Source organism: Malus sylvestris, chromosome 6 (genome assembly GCF_916048215.2).
Source record: "Malus sylvestris chromosome 6, drMalSylv7.2, whole genome shotgun sequence".
Classification (NCBI taxonomy): domain Eukaryota; kingdom Viridiplantae; phylum Streptophyta; class Magnoliopsida; order Rosales; family Rosaceae; genus Malus; species Malus sylvestris.
In genome coordinates, this window is record NC_062265.1 from 7809227 (window position 1) to 7831462 (window position 22236).

At 35.6% G+C, this 22236-nt stretch overlaps 1 protein-coding gene across 1 annotated transcript; it reads right to left on the reverse strand.

The window, feature by feature from the left end:
• Positions 1-3648: 3648 nt before the first annotated feature.
• Positions 3649-4844, reverse strand: LOC126625003 (ethylene-responsive transcription factor ERF039-like). The gene has a single exon (XM_050294075.1). It carries the CDS (start codon positions 4766-4768, stop codon positions 4019-4021), a length of 750 nt encoding a protein of 249 aa, XP_050150032.1. The 5' UTR covers positions 4769-4844; the 3' UTR covers positions 3649-4018.
• Between the last annotated feature and the right edge of the window lie 17392 nt (positions 4845-22236).

Here is a 22236-nt window from a genome sequence, read left to right on the forward strand (position 1 = left end):
CATCCATTCATTTGTCCTGAAAGGTTTCTTCCAAAGATTGACTTTCAGGGCATATTTCCAACAGAAACGCTGTCAGAACATTGCCTTCCTTTGATCGCCGGCTCTAGAAGCTCCTTCTGCAGATTAAACAAAAAATAGCACCACGTTTTCAAAATACGCATAATTAATCAAATATAATCAAAATTAGAAGGAATTTGATAATGTGTACTGGAGCGAACCTCGGGGTCATGGACTTGATCGACAATGCAGGGAGAGGCGAGGTGGAAGATGCCGGAGCAGCCATTTACGGCGGCGAGCATGGAGTTGTAGTCGAGGAGGTCAATCTGGAAGAGACGGAGGCGCGACTCTGCTTCTAGATGCTTCGAGACCGCTAGTGTCAAGCTTCATAGCTTCTTAAAATCCTCTGAGAATGACAACATTAGAGATAAAAAAACTGGTGCAATCCGTGCCCAATTTCAAAGATTCCATAATTAAAATCGAAAAAATTGAGAGAAATTAGGGGCTGTGAAAATACCTTGGAGATTTGATTATTTCACAGACCAAGAAGAAGGGGAAGAATGGAGAGTGAGATGGAGCTAAAGAAGAGAGAGAATGAGAAGAGGGGTTTATGGTGTAGGTGTTATAAAGGGAGGTACAGAGGAGGATGACAGGAGTGGAGTCGAGTGAAGAAAAGGGGGAAGGGAGAAGCAGCGGTGCGGGGAAGATTGAGGAGTTATATAAATTTAGGTTATTTTCATTACTGTTGGTTAAAACCGACAAAAACAATTTTTTAAAAATAAAAAGCGACAGAAAATTTTTATTACTGTCGGTTATAACCGACAGAAAAAAAATGGCGGCAAAATTTCCTTTGAAAATTTTAAATTTTCCCCAAAAATTTTAAATTCCCCCAGAAATTTTGTTACGATTTTAAAAAATAAAATAATAATTGTTTGGTTTAATAAAAAAATAAATAATATGTAATTAAATAGAATATGTTTTTAAAAATTAAATAAATAATTGTTTGGTTTAATAGGTAATTTTTACACTTTTGGTTTAATAGATAATAATCCATGTAAAATATGCGATAAAGAAATAAAAAGAGAATTGTACAATGAAAATGTCATCACATAAACTAAATATTGTCTAATCAATACTTGAAAAACATAAATAAAATTTTTGCACAAATTACTTTTCTCACTTCAAAATTTAGGCAAATTTATGCATTCTACGAAACTAGTTTCCATGATCTAACTGTCAAACTTATTTGTAGATACTACAAGAGCACATACGTAAAAAATCGTAAAAAAACAAACATTCATATATTACGTAACGGAACAAAAAAATTTGACGGTTATAAACGAAACTTCACAATTTAACGGTTATTTTAACTTTGATTTTAATGATTTTTTACAACTACACTCCTCGACCCTATAAGAATGTAATGAATAAATTTGATCTTCAATTTAAAATATTTACACTAGTGGATACCATATTTTATACTTGATGGGGAAGTATAACATTTACATTAAGTGTTTGTTTAATCTACCGTTTTGACTCGATATGCATTCTACGAAACATTTTTCAACGATCCAACCGTCAAATTTATTTGTGCACAGTCTGAGATTGCATACGTAAAAAATTGTAAAAATCAAACATTCAGAGATTGCGTAATGGAACAAAAGTTTTCGATGGTTATAAACGAAAATTCACAATTTAACGGTTATTTTAGCTCCGATTTTAATGATTTTTTACAGCTACACTGCTCGACCATATAAGAATGTAATGAATAAATTTGATCTTCAATTTAAAATATTTACACTAGTGGATACCACAAATCTTATTTTATACTTAATGGAAGTATAACATTAACTAGAGTGTTTGTTTAATCTACTGTTTTAATGCGATACGCATTCTACGAAGCGTTTTTCAACCATCCAACCGTCAAACTTATTTATACATACTCCGAGATCACATACGTAAAAAATCACAAAAAACAAACATTAAGAGATTAGGTAACATAACAAAAGTTTTCGACGGTTATAAACGAAAAATCACAATTTAACGGTTACTTTAGCTCCGATTTTAATGATTTTTTACAGCTACACTCATCGACCCTATAAGAATGCAATGAATAAATTTGATCTTCAATTTAAAATTTACACTAGTGGATACCACAAAACCTTATTTTATACTTAATGGAAGTATAACATTAACTCTTAAGTGTTTATTTAATCTACCGTTTTGACGCGATACACATTCTACAAAACTTTTTTCAATGATCTAACCGTCAAATTTGTTTGTACATACTCCGAGATCACATAGGTAAAAAAATCACAAAAAACAAACATTCAAAGATTAGGTAACAAAACAAAAGTTTTTTACAGTTATAAACGAAAAATCAAAATTTAAAGGTTATTTTAGCTCCGATTTTGATGATTTTTTATAGCTACACTCCTTGACCCTATAAGAATGCATTGAAAGAATTCGATCTTCAATTTAAAATATTTACGCTAGTGGATACTACAAAATCTTATTTTATACCTGATGGGGAAGTATAACATTAACTCTAAGTGTTTGTTTAATCTACAGTTTTGATGCAACATGCATTCTATGAAACTTTTTTCAACGATCCAACCATCAAACTTATTTTTACACACTCTGAGATTGTATACATAAAAAAATCGTAAAAAACAAACATTCAGAGATTAAGTAACGAAACAAAAAATTTCGATGGTTATAAACAAAAAATCTCAATTTAACGGTTATTTTAGCTCCGATTTTGATGATTTTTTACAGCTACACTGCTCAACCCTATAAGAATCTTCAATTTAAAATATTTACACTAGTGAATAATTTTTTATACTTAATGGAAGTATAACATTAACTCTTAAGTGTTTGTTAAATCTATCAATTTGATAGGATATGCACTCTACAAAACTATTTTCAACGATCCAACCGTCAAATATGCTTGTATATACTCCGAGATAGCATGTATAAAAAATTGCAAAAAAAAAAAAAACATTCAGAGATTAGGTAACGGGACCGTGAGTGAAAAAAAAAATTTAAACAATTTGTTTATTTATTTATTTTTAATCAATGTAACATTTTAAAATAATAAAATAGTAAATTTCTGTCGGTTATAACCGCCACCATTAACTTAGAACCGCCAAAATATGTTAAAAATATTAAAAAAAAAAGAATTAAAAAATACTGAGGGTTATAATACTTTTATGGCGGTTAAATCCTCCAGGAAAAATCCGATAGGAATTTATATATCCGACATAAAGTAACTTTAATCCGACAGTAAATAAATTATGTGTCGGATATCTTTTATCCGTCAGAATGACTTATTAACCGCTAGGATCGTCCGACACCTAAAGCTAATATTGTAGTAGTGTGAGTCACAACCTAGGTGGGTGCCTAGGCGGGTCTGGGTGGTCTAAGCAGGTGCCTAGGCGGTCTAGGTGGGTGCCGCAACAGGTCTAAGTGCCTAGGCATTAATCAGGCGGTGGCCAGCCGCCTATCGCCTAGGCATAGATTTTTAGAACAGTGCTCTATACATTCCCTTGAAGTTTTATAACAATGTTGTCCAAATTTTCCAGTGGGAAAATTTAGAGTCAAATTTATCAAGTGTAGTAACTAAACATAGAGAAGTTTTCATACTTTGAATTATGACAAGATCCAATACGCATGAACATTGTTATTTCTCTCAATATATATTTACACTGAAAGTATGACAAATTAATTAAAAAGGTACATTATTCAGGTTTTTTTAACAAAATCTAGCAGGCATGGCTAATATTCCATACCTTACAGTAGTAAATTAATTAATCAAGCTGAACCTCTGGCAACATAATCCCAAACCAAACCTGTGGAAACTGAAAAGTTGAGCTTCCTGATTCGAGTAGCTATTTGGACTTTGGAGCAGCGGCAAAAACAAGCAACTTATATAAACTTTTAAACAAAACTTGCCAATTAAGCTGCTGCTTTCTTCAATTCTTCAGTGAATGCTTTTGCCCCATTGGTTCTGACATCTGAGTCACTCCCACAAGAACTCAGGCTCTTCATCAAGCCATGGCACAGAGAAAATAAACCCATGATCACTGTGATGCCCAACATCTAAAAGCAGATCAGGGAGGTCAAAAAACACGTCATCATTGTAATTGGTTGATGGTGAAGTTGATGATGAATCATGAGGACTACTGTCGTGAACAGCTTGGCTGATCAGCTCTGTCTCGACTTCCGCTTCCTGTTCAAGGCTGCTGCTTGTGTAGGTAAGAGCAGCTGCCTTAGCAGCAGCAGCTTGGATGTCCTTTGGCGAGGCGGAAGCCGGAATCGGAAGCTCTTGAGCTAGATCAGGGAAGTTGAGAACAGCAGAGCTGCCTTTGATCGTCAGAGCGGCGACATCGTGCGCTCGAGCGGCCATTTCGGGGATGGGAAAAGTTCCAAGCCAAATTCTTGACTTTTTTCTTGGCTCTCGGATTTCTGAGACCCATTTGCCCCACTGACGCATTCTCACTCCTCTATACGTTGGATGATGAGGATGCCTCTGCTGCCTCCCATCACCATTAATCCTTTTTTTAATCTTTGCTTTCTTCTTACTAATTTGATCATCATCGTTAGTAGTCAAAGCAGTAGCAGCTTTTTGATGACCTTCAAGTAGTTCTAGTTGATTTGATGATGATGATCTCTTGCTAATTTTTTGTGATTGAGAGGTGGTAGAATTTGAGTAAGAAGAAGATGTGGTTTGAGCCTCACTGTCTATAAAATTGAATTGTTCTTCTCCCATGGTTAAGTGGGTAGAAGAAGAAAAAAGAAGAAGAAAATGAAGAAAAATGTGGTAGAGAACTAAAAATAGGGGTACGTGGTCTTCTCTTATATGGTGCTTACACATGAGAAAAGATATATATATGTGTGTGTGTATAATTAAAGCAGTGGACCAAAGCACAATAGTACGAACACTGTTCCCCTCTTTACCAGAGCCAGTCATTTCTCTTACATACAATCAATCATTTCTATATACGCGCCAGATTTTAATTTATTAATAAGAAGAAATGATTTATAAAATATAAGTAATTCAGATTAAATGACGGAGTAATTGAAGATCGAGCTGAAAGACAAAGAACAAAGTTTTGCAGATTAAGACTCTAATGTCCCATTTGAAACCAATGGCAAGTCATTTCAAATAGAACGACGTTGTGCATCAAACTCACTACTATACTGTTGTATAAGACTTTTTTAGTTAAATTCTATCGTTGTAACGATTTTTTAGTGTTTTAAGATTTAAGCCTGTTTTCATTATTATGTTGTGCATCAAACTCACTACTATATTATTGTCTAAGACTTTTTCAATTAAATTCTATTGTTGTAACGATTTTTTAGTATTTTAAGATTTAAGCCTGTTTTCATTATTATGTTATTTGTTTAATTCTATTCTTATTTGCATTCTTAAGGCTTGTAGAGTTAAGTTATATTATCAATAGCACGTGATATTGGGTTGTTATATTTTTGAAGTGAGTTCGAATGTTCATATTCTTTACAAATAACTTTGTTTATTCTTTTTTCCTTCACGTTGCGCCAGTAAGGTGATGAGTATTTTTCAAAGAGTGCATTGTTTGTAACTTTGTCTAGCCCCATGTTGACGTTTGAATGATCTATGCCTTGGCATATCTTTTACCGTAATGTTGGGGAAATTAAATTTATCAACTAAATTATATGGAAGTGATTGAATTATTGCTTACGTGACATATCATTTAGTTTGCAAATTTAATTTATAATTTAGTTTTTCCAGCATTACACAATCTTTATAGTGGATTTGTATCTTTGGCCCTCTCCCCTATGTCTTATTGAAGAACTTAATTGGGAAAGAGTAGGGCATTTACGTGTGCTTATTGTATTTTTATTGATTGTAACTTTAGATTACTCAAGGAGGTGGGCCATTCAAAGATTTGCTTTTCATTGCTTGGCCCCCAAAACGTTTGTTTTATCAATCAAGCCACGAGTTTCACATCGAAGCAGGTTTGAGGTTGTTTATTGGTAGTGTTTGCCATATGCAGCTTGCTTTTAGTTACAATTATCTTAAATTTGATCTAGTTCACTAATTACCTCTGATCTCTCTCCGTTGACGTTGAAAGTATGTAACATTTCGTTTCCTGAGCTCAATATATATAATTCTCTATGACACTTGGAAACCTAGTTTTTCAACACACACGTATATAATTCATAGGTTTCCCTTCTGTTAGAGATCACTCAAATAAGCTTATTTGAGGGACACCTTGTTTCGTAACTTTTTTTTTTTTTTTTTTTTTTTTTTATCAATTCAAACCATCTATATTTTAGTACATCTTACAAAAAAATTAAATAAATTCAGAACCATTAAGATATCCAATTGTATTGAAGAAAATGGACGTAAACGATCATTAAATGAAGACTTAAAAGATGGATAATTGGATTGTTAAAATATGGTGTGGAGTGGACCCTACAAAGCATCCCAGGGATCCCTCAACGTAGGTTCTCATACCTCATTTTTCTATTTCATTGATTGAAACCTTGTTCTTTTTCAATTTTTATCAAGGTACTTTGATTTTTATCCACATCATTATTTCAATAATAAAGTATATGCATGGAAGCATATTTAAATCTTATAATTAAAAATTATTTAACCATTTCAATATATACATTTAGTGATAAAAACGTTACATTTGGTATATTTATATTTATCTCTCAATTTTATATTATATCTATTTTTAATTTGCAACCATTTTTTTACTCTGTACTAATTTTCTTTTAGTTTTAATCTATACCCATATATTTAGTTTCTCGCCCATATTTTTAAACTTTTTTTGTACCCATAAATTTTTTTTTAATCTTTTATTTATACCCATAATTTATTTATAATGTACCATTCATATATCTATATGTACCCATTTTTCATCAAAATGTACCAATTTGTTATATGTAAAATGTACTAACTTTTTTTTTTTTATGTAAAATGTACCTATTTTTTAATGAACAAGCTAGGAGAAATTACACATAAAGTCAAATTACGACTATATTTTGGGGAGAGAAAAAGTTTTTTATTTATTTAATAGAAGAACAAAACATACCTATGTGGCAGATAATGTCATGATTGTTTTTTTAATTGCTTTTGCATTTACAATTTTTCTCCTCTGTAATTGAAATATAGGTATCTATCTCCTTATTTGTATTGTTTCTTTATTTCTCCTCCTATTTCTTCTTTGGGCTCCTCTATCTCCTCCTTGTCATTCTACCCGTGACACTCTCTTTCTTTCTCTCTCTCCTTTTCCATCTTTGTCATTCTCTTCTATTTCTTATTCATACTTATCTCTTTCCTCCTTTCTTTTTCATATCGTTCCCTACATTTATGAGTTTTTTCTTTTCTAAGCACCATTGGGATTTTAGTTTTTTAGTTTTTTATTTTAGTATTTTTTGAAAGTATTTGATTGCATTGACATTTACAATTTTAACCCCTCTATGTTTGAAGATAGGTTTTTGTGGAGCCAATAATAATCCCAAAAATCCACAGGGCAACACATGGACTTTTACTCAAGAAAGACAAGATTGCCCTCATTAAATGAGTAGGGTTCTTAAGCGTCCTCATGCGCAGTTTAGCGTCCCTAAAAGTTCAAGCAACGGATTGCAACTGCTCAAAGCTCCCCAACTTGTGGCAAGGAAAAGTCAAAAGTATTAAATGTAGGATTTATAATTAATCATATTTTTAATACATTCCCAACTGAAGATCATCTCTATCAAGTAAGTAATCCCTATTTCAACTAGTTAGGGATACTTCCACCATTATCCCAAGATATTATCTCCTAATTAATATCTTGGGAATATTCTTACCTCATTCATCCAACAGATGACACACCTTGACCAATAGGATGTCACCATGTGTAGGGAAAAACCCTAACTCCTAGGTTGGCCACATCCTCTTATAAATACCACAATCTCTACCAAATATTGGTAAGCTTTTCTATATATAGAAAACTTGTCAAGACTGAAGACGGGGAAAATTGTCTACCACAGTTTCTATCTCCTTTTCCCCTTCTCTTTCTCTTTTTTCTTTCCTCCTTCTTCATCGTCCTTCTCTCTCTCCTACTTCTCTTCATATTTCTCTTTCGTCCTTTTCTTATTCGTATTGTTCTCTAAATTTATGAGTTTTTTTTTATGAGAGCCATTGGGATTTTATTTTTGGTTTTTGATCATAATATTTTTTGAAATTATTTGATTTTGAGGTTTTGTTGATTTTGAAACTGATTTTGCAGAAATGTTGAAATTTGGAAATTGATCTTGCAGAAGGGCATGAATTTTGAAACTAATCTTGTAGAATGCTAAATTTTACAACTAATCTTGCATAAATGCTGGAATTTTGAAACTGTTCTTGTAGAAGTGAAGAAAGTTTGAAACTAATCTTACAGAATTGCTAGAATTTTAAAATTGATTTTGTAGAAGTGCAGAAATATTGAAACTGATCTTGCAAAGTACAGAAAAATTTGAAACTGACATCAATTTTGGAGTTACGAATGAGTTAAATGCACTAAATTTCATTGTTTTAATTTCTAGGCATCCAATATCGAAATTACACATAAAAGAAGAAAAAACGAGATTTTGCGGTGCCTAGAGTAATTTCTACGTGCAAAAGGATTTGACGATCCGAGTCCAAACAACATGGCAAAATATTGAAGATGTGTTGAAGCAATGCGAATGGAGAGGATCGATAATAGAGAATTTGATAGAATGGGAAAGCTGTCCAAGTTATTCTAGGGGAGATCTAATTACAAGTATGTTATTATTTTACGTTTCTTTTTGTTTTTAAGAAGACCTAAGTCATTTAGGTTAGGGATTCTAAGCTTTGGTATTTATGTGCTTTAAAGAAAGCTTTGGTTGTGCTATAAGGATAATCAGCTGTGCAATAGAGCAAATTTGTATTTGGTAAATTTGTTTTGTAAAACTGTTGTGAGTTACAAAGGAGTGTCAAAGTGATTGATCAACTTTTATGTAGAAGTGTGGTGAATGTGTATATTGTCCATAAAGGACATGACTAGAAAAGTGTTGTTGGTTTGTTAAAAAAAAGTAGTCACACAAGATATAATTAGTCTTAAGAGAGCCCTCTTAGCATTTCCTTAACCATCAAGGCCAACCACCACAGACTCTCCCTATCTCTCAGCAATTACAATAGATTCTTAGCAAACCTACAACTCGTGAATCTCGTTAGCTTCAAGACATACCTATTGATGGCAGCCTCGACGAGATCTTATCTCCGAAACACAAACCTCGCTGACACCATCCTTCAATTTGAAAGGTCGTCGTCGAAGTCCTAGTTCCGAAATCTGAACCTCCCAACCATCGATTTGAAGGACGAGAAGGTCTCTGATAGTCTTTAGGTTCAGGTCTTGATGCGATGAAGGGAAATAGTAGTGAGAAGGAGAAACGGAGAAGGGAGAAGAGAAAAGGTTGTCATTATTAAACTCCACTGTTCACTCCACCTCTTTTGAAAAAAAACAGGTATTGAGAGCAACTCCACCCTTGGAGCCCTCCCCCCAAGCAATCCCCTATTCAATTCAACCTGTGAACAGTAACTGCCTTAATGAACAGTAATTGCCTTTTGCATCTCCACCGTTGCTCTTGAATAGCCCTGGCAATAGGCAATAAAATGTTATTAATTTTTTTTTTACAAAATAATACTAAATAAATTTATTTGTAATTTCGGATAAGATATTTTAAATCGTTTTCGTTGCGCCACTTGTCATTTACCCAAAACGACTATTATTGGTCATAGATTTCGATAAGATTTTTATCCAATGTCATCGTGCCACGTGTCGTTATCTTTTCAGAATCTTTAAGGATAGATTTCAATCAGGTTTTAAATCGTTCTCGTTGCGTCACATGTCATTATCTGAAAAGATAATTATTGGTGATGGATTTCGATAAGATTTTTATTCAATGCCGTCGTGCCACGTGTCGTTATCTTTTCAGAATCTTTTAAGATAGATTTCGATCAGATTTTTAACGAATGACGGCATGCCATGTGGCACTATCTACAACTTAATCATTTCAGAATCCTCCATATAATCCATCATCCATCATTTTAAATCTCACACTAATTTTCTCAATATCTCTATCATTATTCATAGTTTCTGCTTCCTTCTTCACCAAATCAAAATCTGTATCATTATTCATAGTTTCTACTTACAATGTCTTCTTCTTCAAGCATGATGTGGGAAATCGATCAAGAAGAGGAAGAATTGTTTAACCAACCTGAAGGAATGTTCAATCTCTATATAGCCCAAAATGAGAAGGAAGAGGATGAGGAGCGGAGAAGGAGAGATGACGAAGCAAATATGGCCAGAGACTCACATTCCCGTTGAGTCATCCAAGCTGTGGCTCAGATATGCAAGCCCACCCGTTCCGGAAACCTTGATAGAAGTAGGCAACAATGAGGTGTGGGGCTGTTGGACGATTATGTTGTCCATAATAGTGTATTTCCTGATACGTACTTCAAACGTCGTTTTAGAATGGAACAACATTTGTTCAACAAAATCATGATTGCTGTTTGCAAATTCTTACTTTGTGCAAAATAAGTTTGCTTGTGGTGCTATGGGTCTCATTCCCGAGCAAAAAATTACTACTGCGCTGCGGATGCTTGCGTATGGAGCATCTGCATACCAAGTGGATGTAGCGAGGATGGGGAAATCAACCATTCTTGAGTACCTGATGAGGTTTTGTGGAGCAATTGAACCTATCTACACCGCATAGTACCTCCGGAAACCTACTCACATGGACTTAGAAAGGCTTCTGAAGAAGGCTGAGATTCGAGGTTTTCCAGGAATGATTGGGAGCATTGATTGTATGCATTGGACGTGGAAAAACTGTCCAAGTGCATGACAAGGCGCTTATGGAGACAGAAAAGCAGCAAAAAGTATCATTTTTGGGGCGGTGGCATCTTTTGATACATGGATTTGGCACGCCTTTATCAGGGTTCCGGGAGCTCAAAATGACCTCAACGTCCTTGCCCAATACACAGTGTTCAACGATGTCCTGCAAGGAAAGGCACCAAAAGTCACGTATGAGGTCAACGGACGTATGTACGACGGGCCATACTACTTAGCTGACGACATTTACCCAAGGTGGTCAACATTTGTCAAAACAGTGCCATGTCCGTGAAGTGTAAAGGAAAAATACTTTGCAAGGTGTCAAGAGGGGTGCAGGAAGGATGTGGAGCGTTGTTTTGGTATCCTCCAAGCTCGCTGGGCAATCATCTGGGGTGCTGCCAGATTGTATGATGTAGAGTCGCTTCGATCCATCATGATGACATGCATCATTCTTCACAACATGATTGTGGAAGATGAGTACGATTATGAAGCCGTTGATGAATATGAGCCAGACACGATGAACAATTCAAGAACACTTATATATTGTGCTCATGACGCCACCGATGAGCCCGTGCAACATGAGCCATTAGAAAGGGATGAATGTTACAATGAAAGGGTCATTCAACGATATACTGCATTTCAAAGGCCAGACATGCACAATGCCCGGAAAAATGACTTGATAGAGCACTAGTAGGCATTGAAACAAGCTGAAGATAATTAAGTTCATTTAGTGTGTGTTTTTATTATTTGGTATGTTTATGTTATTTTATTTGGTGTGTTTTATTTTAGTTCATTTAGTGAGGTTTTTATTATTTCGTGTGTTTATGTAATTTTATTTGGTGTGTTTTATTTTAGTGAGTTTTTTTATTATTTGGTGCGTTTTATTTTAGTTCATTTCGTGAGTTTTTTATTTGGTGTGTTTATGCCATTTGAATAAAGACTCTCTTATAGTATAAATATATTACCATATTAAATAAATTTACTCTCACTTTAAATAAAGTACTAAATTCAATGAATTGGAAACAACATAAAATACTCAATTCAATAAATAATAAATTACAACCCAAGGTGATTGGAAAACTATGGGCTCCGATTACAAAAAGTACTCTATTCATCATCACTTAACCAATTTGTGGTGCTAGGACTATCTCCTCTTGCTCTCACTTCTCTTGCACGCCTCCTACGCACCACATCCTCTTTCTCCGACTTCCAAAAATATTTAGAATTTGGAGACTTTCCTTCTAAAGGCGTGTTCATAATCTCACGATCTCGTTGAGCCATTCTTTCTTCTCTAACTAGTTCCCTTTCTTGCCTAAGTAGCTCTCTTTCTATCTGATTAGCTTGAAATTCTCTCTCAATAGCTGCAACTTTTTCCTCCTCTCTAGCCTTATTAGCCTCAAATTTCGCCATTTACCGCGCCAAAGTCAATTCACTATGGCGAGTAAGTTCTTCCATGTACTTTGCATAATCATGCTTGGAAGCACTTCCTTTTCTCTTTGAATACTTCTTACCTTGAGGCCTAATTGGATAACAGGTCGAACCTGACGCTTGTTCAGGGATAGGCATTTCGGGCACTTCTTCTGCATCATCTTCATGCGAGCCATTATCAGGTGTAGAGTATAGCGGGGTGCTATTCATGACAACTTATGGACCGACAAACACAACTCTGAATTTAGGACAATCTTTGACAATATTCCAACATTCCCACCGGTTCAATGATTTATTTTTGGTTTTGGTTTTGGCACCATACCAAGCTTGTGCTTGAATTAGCTACACAATGGGGGAGAAGAAATAATTATAATCAAAGTAGGTAACAAATAAATAATACAAACAAATAATTATAATTAAAGTAGGTAACAAATAAATAATACAAACAAATAATTACAATTAAAGTAGGTAACAAATAAATAATACAAACAAATAATTACAATTAAAGTAGGTAACAAATAAATAATACAAACAAATAATTACAATGTAAATTTGGGTATAGTACAAACAAATAAATAATATATTGTTACCTGATCCGTATAATTTTCCCCACTTCGAAGATTACTACTAGCTTGTGCCAAGGCGTCTCTCCAAATAGTAAATGATTGGCTAAGTAATTTCCAACGACTAGACATCGATTCTTTGGTTCTACTCCCACCCATTTTCTCAAGATAATTGGTATGAATAAGACTCCACATTTCTCACAACTGCATCTCATTACCCATACGCAAACTATGAGTAACTTCAACCCAACTAGTACACAATGCAACATCTTCAAGAGATGTCCAATTCGTACTTGTATCAGTAGTCATTATGTTGAAAAAAATTGGATTGAAACTTTGAGAGAAAGTTAGGAATGTGATTGAAAGTAGTTGAGAACATATGAGATTGTGGTGTAAAGTAGATGATAGTGAGAAGGTATTTATAGAAAAGTAGAAACATTTTTTTTTAATTTTCAGATATTTTTTTTTCAGATTTTTTACAATTTTTAAAATTTTTTTATTCAAATAATTAATCTCTGCCATTGGATTTAAAAAATTGAATTCCAACACTCCAGATTGTGCCATGTGTCACAACGGTAATTTTTCTTAATTTTAAAACTATTGTTTTTAATTTATAAAGCAGATTAACATCAACCGTTGATCTCAGATCGAATAGTTGATATTAAATCAGCTTTTTTATTACCGTTGGAAATCAGACGGCTTGCATTAAAGAGCCGTTGGGATCGAATGGACCGTGGAAAGCCACGTGACTTCCCAACGGTCACTGCGTGCGGGTCATTCACTCTAAAAACGTGTCGGCTGATGCGCCCCCACGCGCGCGTGAGGGGCACGTGCCTGACACAAAAAAAATAAAAAAAAAGGATCGATGCTAGGCATGGCATCAGCCTGACGTCACAGCCCTCGGGCTGAAGGCCTGGCAATCCCTCACGGGCCTAGCCCTCAGGCTGCCCAATGCTAGAGCCAAACCCACCAGCCCTCGAGCCCTTTCCTCTCGCCTGTCCCTCGAGCCCTTTCTGATTATTTTGACCAAAATTTTGCAAAAAAAAAAAAAAAAAAAAAAAAAAACACTAATTTTTTTCTCTTATCAAACACATTTTAGACCCCAAAATTTTGTTTTGTAACTGCTTTTTTAAAAATTTAAGCAATCCCAACCCTATACTTGGTTAGGCTTTCGAAGGCTCTTACGAAGATTCATTCTCCTTGTGAGATTAGTCAGCCACCAAATAGACACTAGTCTTTTACAAGGATTGCGGCATAACAAGGATTTTCTAGGTTTTTCTTTGCTAGGGCTACAATGTAGCCTGATCATTTACATTTAATTTTTTTTGGGCATTGTTATTATCAAGTTCTTATCCGTAAGGATGTAGGTTGATCATGAATATTTAATTTTCTTTTGGTATTATCATTATCAAGTTTTTTATTCGTATTGAGTATCTTTTACTATTCATAATGCGTTTATTTTTATTTAGAAGATTGATCACTATATAAGTCTTATTAAATTCATTTGATGCAAGTTAGAGTAGATGTCATGCTTAACTTGGGTTTTAGCTTCTTGGAAACAATACTATGAATTCCTATTTATAGATGTCATGAAATTAGGTTTTGTGTGGCAAAGGATTTCCATAGAGCTTAATGTATTCTTACTTATTTAAATTTGTCTAGATGTTATAGAGGGTTCATATCAAGGATACTTTTGATGCAACCAAATACCATGACCATTGAAGAATTTAAGAAAACTCGATCATGAATACTGGGGAATTACTTGTTCATAACATATAAACGAGATTAAGTATAATTGGTTGCGGTAAACTCAAATGAGCTTAGTCTTGTTTTCTTATGTTTTCAATGTCTTATTTCCATGCATTTAATTGCATGCTTTATTTAATTTTTAGTTTAATTCAAGATCTCATATCTTTTCCATTAAAACTTTTCAATTATAATTTTTCTCAGTTTAGCTAGTAAGACTTTTAGAATCAATTTAATCAATATAGGACGATATCCGTGCTTATATGTTATACTATCACCTAATTTGTATATTTGAAAGCACTAAAATTCGAGACTTAATGAGATTAATTATGGATTTCTAATTTTTACACTACTAATCTTGCAAAAGTGCATGAATTGTGAAATTGATCTTGCAGAAGTACAGAAAATTTTGAAACTGATCTTGCAAAAATTAGTATTTACGAATATAAACTAGTTTGTAGTTTTTTTAGATATGTAGTTTTGGACAGGTCTATTTGGGAAGGGGGCATGGCTGAAATTTTAAAATTTTGGTTGATTGTTTTTGGGCTAGGTTTGTTGTAATTTGGGCTTTTGTCTCTCCTTGAAATGATTCAAAGTTAGTGGAGTGAATTGTATTTTGTGTTTTTGTCTCTATAGCGCTCTCTAAAATTAGTCCTCTTTTTTATTATAATGTACCCATATTTTATAATAAAATATACTCTTTCAAAATTTAAAAGATATCCATATTTAAAAGTAAAAATAAATATTTTATTTAAAAATAAATAAAAGCTCTAATTAGATTTCACACCATTCAAATTTGAGGAAAAAAAAACTAAAAATTGTTATAAACTTCTTATTTAAGTGTGATTGTGTAAATCCTAGATTAGATTTAATTCTAGTTATTCTTCCTTATTAGGACTTGTATTCCTTGGAGGAGAAGGATTCTTCCCTCCTTTATTACTATAAATAAAGGCACTGTGTAGGGGGAATAACACAATATCTTCACAACCCTACAAACACATCTCTCTCTATTCTCTCTCTGTGCCGTTGGCCACATCTCACTGTCAGTTAAATATAGGCCACAACACATTATCAGCACGCTCCTACCGTTGCACTTAGGAATCTGACATGAAAGTTTTCTACATCAAACCAGTTCATTAATATCATCACGCAATCAGGTTCTTTCAAAACAACGGTTTTTATCTCGATATTTTTGCTGCTCTAATAGCATGAACATTCACCATAATGCATGACCCAACTTTACGTTTTTTTTTTAAATTTTGGATTCTACATAATGTATGCCTTATATTCATAATTATTGAATTATGTGAATTTGATATTACCATGAATTGTATCAAATATATATCCATGCATTAAACTATTTATATGAATACGCATTGAATTAATCTGGAAATTGAAAAAATTATTAAAATATGGATTAGGGTTTTGTTCTAACTCCACCGTGTGAGTCGCGGCTGGCGAGCCACCAAGTTATTGAACCATCAGCCCTAGGCCTACAGCCTGAGTAGCTGAGCCAAGCCAAAAAACCATAGAACTGAAGCCGAGGGCTCCTGGTTTTGAAACCCAGAAAAACTCAACGTCTCAATGACATTTCCACCATCACAGGTGGGCCTGCAGCCCAACCTCAACCTTGGGTCACTGTCACGACGGCTTGAAGCTTGTCCACCGACAAAGATTCACCAAAATTCCTTTGAATCTTGTCGACTTTTTTGAAATTTCAATTTGAATTTCTAGGGTTTTTTGGTTGAAATGTTGAGATTTCAAAATCTCTGTTCGTAATCATGGTCGAAAACACCCAATAAGGGTACCTCAAGTCTTCCTGTCCAAGATTTGGCCACCTGTAGTGGCGATGCCAGTCATCTTCTCCGGTCGAAAGCCCTTGCTCTGCTAGGACCTCTTGGTCTAAGCCCGATACCAATTTTTGGGCCTAGCCGCTCGGGCTGAAAGAAAAAAATATAGGTTTCTTTTTTCTTTTAGGCTCACTACTGTAAGCCTAAACCCTCATCTCGAGCCACTTATGACACCAGCCTAATTGGGCCTCGGTGTCCCCATGTCCCTGCTGTAGTGGAACCTAGCCCACACGGTTGTTGTGAATTTTCTGTGATGTGACACAACGAATCCCAGTCTCGCTGGTGCATCCGTGCTCCCCACCGCACATGATCAGCACCCTCGCCTAGGCCTATTTGGGACTGAATTTTCTTGGTAGCTCGTTTACTACCTTGGGCCTGAAGCATTTTGGCCTGATCAGCCCATTCCAGCCCAAATTTGGGTTTGGAACTCACGGTATTAATTTGCTCAGCCCACCTGTGGGCTTTTAGCCAATATTTTTAGGCCTCGAGATTAATTGTTTATTTTTTTAGACAATTTGGGATTTATACTTTTTCACCCACACTTTAATTTTGGCCCAAAGTCTAAATAATTAATTCAATTATTATAATTCTAAGACCTGAAGTTCTATTTGCATATTTTCTTGTTGCATATTTCTGTATATATTTGTGTTTGTCTCCAGGAACATATGAACCTGAAGTTCATAATTATTTAAAACCTGAAGTTTCTAGAAACATGCCTTGCTTGAAAACCTGAAGTTTTCCTTAAAAACATCACCTATGAAAACCTGAAGTTTTTTCATGTAAATTTAAACCAATACATATCTATTAGAACATGAATGTTCTACTCCTATGTGAATGGATTGATTTTTCTCCATTACACTAACCACATTCTTATCCATTTATTTTGTGAGAGGAACATGTTGAATTTGAACAAACTCGACTTCACCGCTTTACAGGTCTCTGGAAGGAACTACCTCAACTCGACTTCACCGCCATTGAAGATGAGATGGACAACCTGGTTGGCGAAGCTGAGAAAGCCACTGCCATGATCTTCATCGAAGACGTATTCATGACACACATTAAACTAAGTACCTTGCTAAGGAAGATCCACGAGCATTTTGGGTCACTTTGGTTGATCGTTTTGATCACCGAAAGGACATCTTCTTGCCTGAAGCAAGACATGACTAGCAACATCTACGCTGCCAAGACTTTAAGTCTGTGAAAGAATATAATTTTGAAGTTATTGACTGAAAAGGATCTCCTGGAGAAGACCTATTCGACATTCTTTGCTACCAATATTGTCTTGTAACAACAATATAGGGCTCAAAAGTTCACTAAGTTTTTTGATTTGATCTCTATTTTACTTCTCGCTGAAAAGTAGAATCATTTGTTGATGAAGAATCATCAAGCTCAACCTACTGGGGCGATTGTTGTGCCTGAAGCACACTATAGCATGAACCAACGCCCAAAACGCCAACATATGCATGGTAGGGGCGGTCAGAAGCCACTCTGTCATGGTCAACAGAGCCAAGGCCCACCTAAAGGAGGAAATTGAGCCTAGAAGTACCCTAACTTCGTTCACAAAGCCTCAAACTTCAAAAATAAAGGTAAAGCACCTGAAACCATGGATGTGAACATGTGCTACCGCTGTGGTTCAAAGGACCATTGGTCCCATGTTTGAATCAAACTTCGTGCAAGTGGATGAACCAGAGAGTACCAAGATAGAGGTTTCTAACTTTTAGGAGGATACCACCCCTATGGAAGATTAGAATCTTAGACATGAACTATTTTTAGTTGAATCTAGAACCCTGGGGGCCAAACTCCACCTAGTGGCCGAACCCCCCCTTGTTTTTTGGTTTAATTTTGCACAATTTTCCTTTATGTTTGGATTATTTGTTGGTGATTTGTTTTTTTTTTTTTAATTTTTGGATATTAAGTTTTTATTAATCCCCATCCTCGAATACCTAAATTATATTGAAAGGATTTTTCTTAGAACTTTTATGCATGTGACCGATTCAAATTAATTTTTATTTTTAGGTATGACTAGTGGGAATGTTAGTTGTCTGGTAGATAGTGCAACCATGCACATCGTTTTACGTGAACACATCTATTTCACTAACTTCATACCTAAGAATGCACCTTTGACAACCCTCTCAAGGCCATCCAACTTGATTGAAGGCTACGGTAAGACATGTATAATGTTGTCCAATGGTACAATCTTGACCATTGATGAGGCACTCTATTCTCCACGTTCCGGAAAAAAATGTTGTTAAGTTTCAAGGACATTAGAGATAATAAGTACCATGCTAAAACCTATGTAGAAAATGGAGTTGAATTTATGTGCATCACTTCCTACGAATATGGCCAGAAGCTTATTCTAGAGAAGATGGAGCATATCCCAAGTGGTCTATATACTACAACCATACGCCTTATAGAGAGCCACTATGTGGCCGGCCCTACCTTAGAGACTGTGCACAAAATTACACTTTAGCATGATCGTTTGGGACACCCTGGACAAGCAGCGATATGCTGTATCCTCAAATCATCACACGGGCATCTACTAACCCGAAATTTAGGTTCGATTCAAGGAATCGCATATGGAACCTGCTCAATGGGAAAGTTTATTTTTAAGGCTTCTTATGACAAGATTTGCTCAAATCCTTATATTTTTCAACAAAGGATTCAGGGGGATATTTGTGGACCGATTCACCCTTCTTGCGAACCATTTAGAAATTTTATGGTTTTGGTTGATGTTACCACACATTGGTCACAAGTGTGCTTTTTGTCCACAATGAATGCTGCATTCTCCAAACTGTTGGCTCAGGTTATCAAGCTCAAGGTTCACCACCCTAATTATCCGATCAAATCTATTCGATTGAATAATGCTAGAGAATTCACATTTAAAACTTTTGATAACTATCGCATGTCAGTTTGAAGTTGAACATCCAGTACCCCATGTTCACACCCATAACGGCCTGGCAGAGGCATTCATTAAGCATTTACAAATGATTGCTCGATCGTTGGTAATATGTACCAAGCTTCCAATCGCTGCTTAGGGCCATGCAATATTGCACACAACCATGTTGGTTCGCCTAAGGCCTATTGTGACCCAACCATATAACACACTTCAATTGGTTACTAGATATGAACCTGACATATCGCATCTGCGCATTTTTGGTTGTATGGTCTATGTGCTTATTTCACCGACCTTATGTACAAAAATGAGGCCTCAGCAAAGGATGGGAATCTATGTCGGATATGATTTTCCTTTGATCATTCATTACTTAGAACCTTTGATAAGCGATCTGTTTACCACTCGTTTTGTGAATTGTCACTTCTATGAGACAATCTTCTCATCGTTAAAGGGAGATAAGAATGTCAACGTTCCTGAAGAACAACACAAATTATCTTTGATGACTCCCACTTTGTCTCATTTAGATCCCCGCACCGCTCAGTCTGAAACTAAAAATGCAGTGCATATTAGATCTCTAGAGCATAGCTCAGAGCATGCCAGATGCTTTCACCGATCTAACACGAATGACAAGATCATATATTCTAGTTGGGAATGTGCCTACAAAGATGGATGTACCAAATGTACAACAAACGTCCCTCCTGGAAGCCCAAGATGCCACTTTGGTCGATCTATATACATTAGCGGCTAGCCAATCATCTGCCCCTACACATAACCATGGCAGACCACTTAGTTCAAAGAATTCACACCTGCAGAAAATGAAACCCATGACACATGCCCATAAAAAGCCTACCATGAATCCGACTATCGCCTACTCACTCTATCCAACTCATGAGGAAATTCTAGATTACGAAAACATCCTTGAAGAGATGAATCTACCTCCCAAGAATTGTGAGATCTCGGTTCATTATGCTAGCTTGGATGATGTTTGGTGTAGAAATAAGATGATCATCGACGATGCATTAGCATATGCAATAGCTATTGAGATCATGTTGAGCGATGACATTGATCCTCGTTTTGTTGATGAATGTCGACGTAGAATTGATTGGCCAAAATGGAAACAAGCAATCCAAGTCGAACTCGATTCGCTTGCGAAACGTAAGGTGTTTGGACTTGTAGCTCCTACTCCTCCACATGTGAAACCCATTAGCTACAAGTGGTTTTTCGTTCTGAAGCGTAATGAGAAAAACGAAATTGTGCATTACAAAGCTCATCTTGTTGCGTAAGGCTTCCCACAACACCCCGAGATTGACTATGACGAAACTTATTCAACCATTATGGATGTGATTACTTTTTGCTGCCTTATCAGGTTGGTAGTTTCTAAAAAACTAAGTATGCAGCTGATGGACGTAGTAATTGCGTATCTCTATGGGGATCTTAATACAAAAATTTATATGAAAGTTCTTGAAGGATCAAATATTTCCAAACCCTGGAACACGCTCTCAATTCGGTTGAGGTGTTCACTTTAAGATTTGAAGCAATCCAGAAAAATGTGGTATAATCGTTTGAGTGAGCATTTGACTAGTCAGGGATATGTGAACAACGAACAATGCCCTTATGCATTAATTAAAAAGTCACATTCCAGTTTTTCTATTGTTGTAGTATATGTCCATGACATGAATCTCATCAGAACTCCTGAAGAGCTCCACAAAACTGTCGCACACCTGAAGTCGAAATTTGAGATGAAAGATCTAGGAAAGACTCTATACTATCTCAGTCTCAAGATAGAGCACCGTTTGGATAGAATCTTAGTACATCAATCAAACTACACCCAAAAGGTGTTGTGCCACTTTAACGAGGATAAAACAAAGCTTTCGAGCACTTATATGGTCGTTCGATCGCTAGATTCAAAATGAGATCCCTTATGTCCGAAGGAGGATGATCAATATATTTTGGAGCCTGAAGTTCCTTATCTAAGTGTGATAAGTGCTTTTTTGTACTTAGCTCAATGCACAAGACTCGACATCTCCTTCGCTGTTAATCTTTTGGCAAGATATAGTAATGCATCAACATGCAGACACTGGACTGGTGTTAAAGACATTTTTCACTACCTTAAGGGTACCACAGATCTAGACTTGTTCTATCCCTACAAATCCTCGAGTGATGTCGTACCCCTTTATCTTGAGTCGATTCTCGCCTTATTGGTTATGCCAACGCTTGATACTTATCTAATCCCTACAAGACATGTTCTCAAACGGCTTATGTCTTTACCGTTGAAGGCACCGCAATCTCCTGGAGGTTAACTAAACAGACCTTAGTTGCCACTTCGTCTAACCATGCTGAAATTCTTGCCTTACATGAAGTAACTCAAGAATGCTTTTGGTTGTGAGCAATTGTGGGTCATATTCGAAGCTCTTGCGATCTTTACCTTGTTGTTGACATCCCAACAAAGATCTATAAAGACAATGCAGCATGCATCGAATAGCTCAAGAATGGTTACATCAAAGAAGACAACATTAAACACATCGCGCCGAAGTTCTTCTTCTCACATCAACAACAAGAGCATAAGAAGATTGAAGTCACGCAAATCCATTCACAAGACAATTTAGGCGACCTCTTCACCAAATCACTACCGAAGGTGAGTTCAAGAAGCTTGTTTAAGGAATTGGTATGTGTAAACTTTTTTAGTAACATTGTTTGTTCTCTTTGGAATTGTGTCAAACCCAGGGGGAGTATCCTGAAGTATACTTGCTTGATCTTAATGTACTATTTTTCCTTACAATTAGGAGCATATTTCCCATTGGGATTTTGCTACATAACGAGATTTTGGTGAGGCACCCACCTTAGGTTGATCATATCACTAATGATTTCGCATAGACGTTTCATTT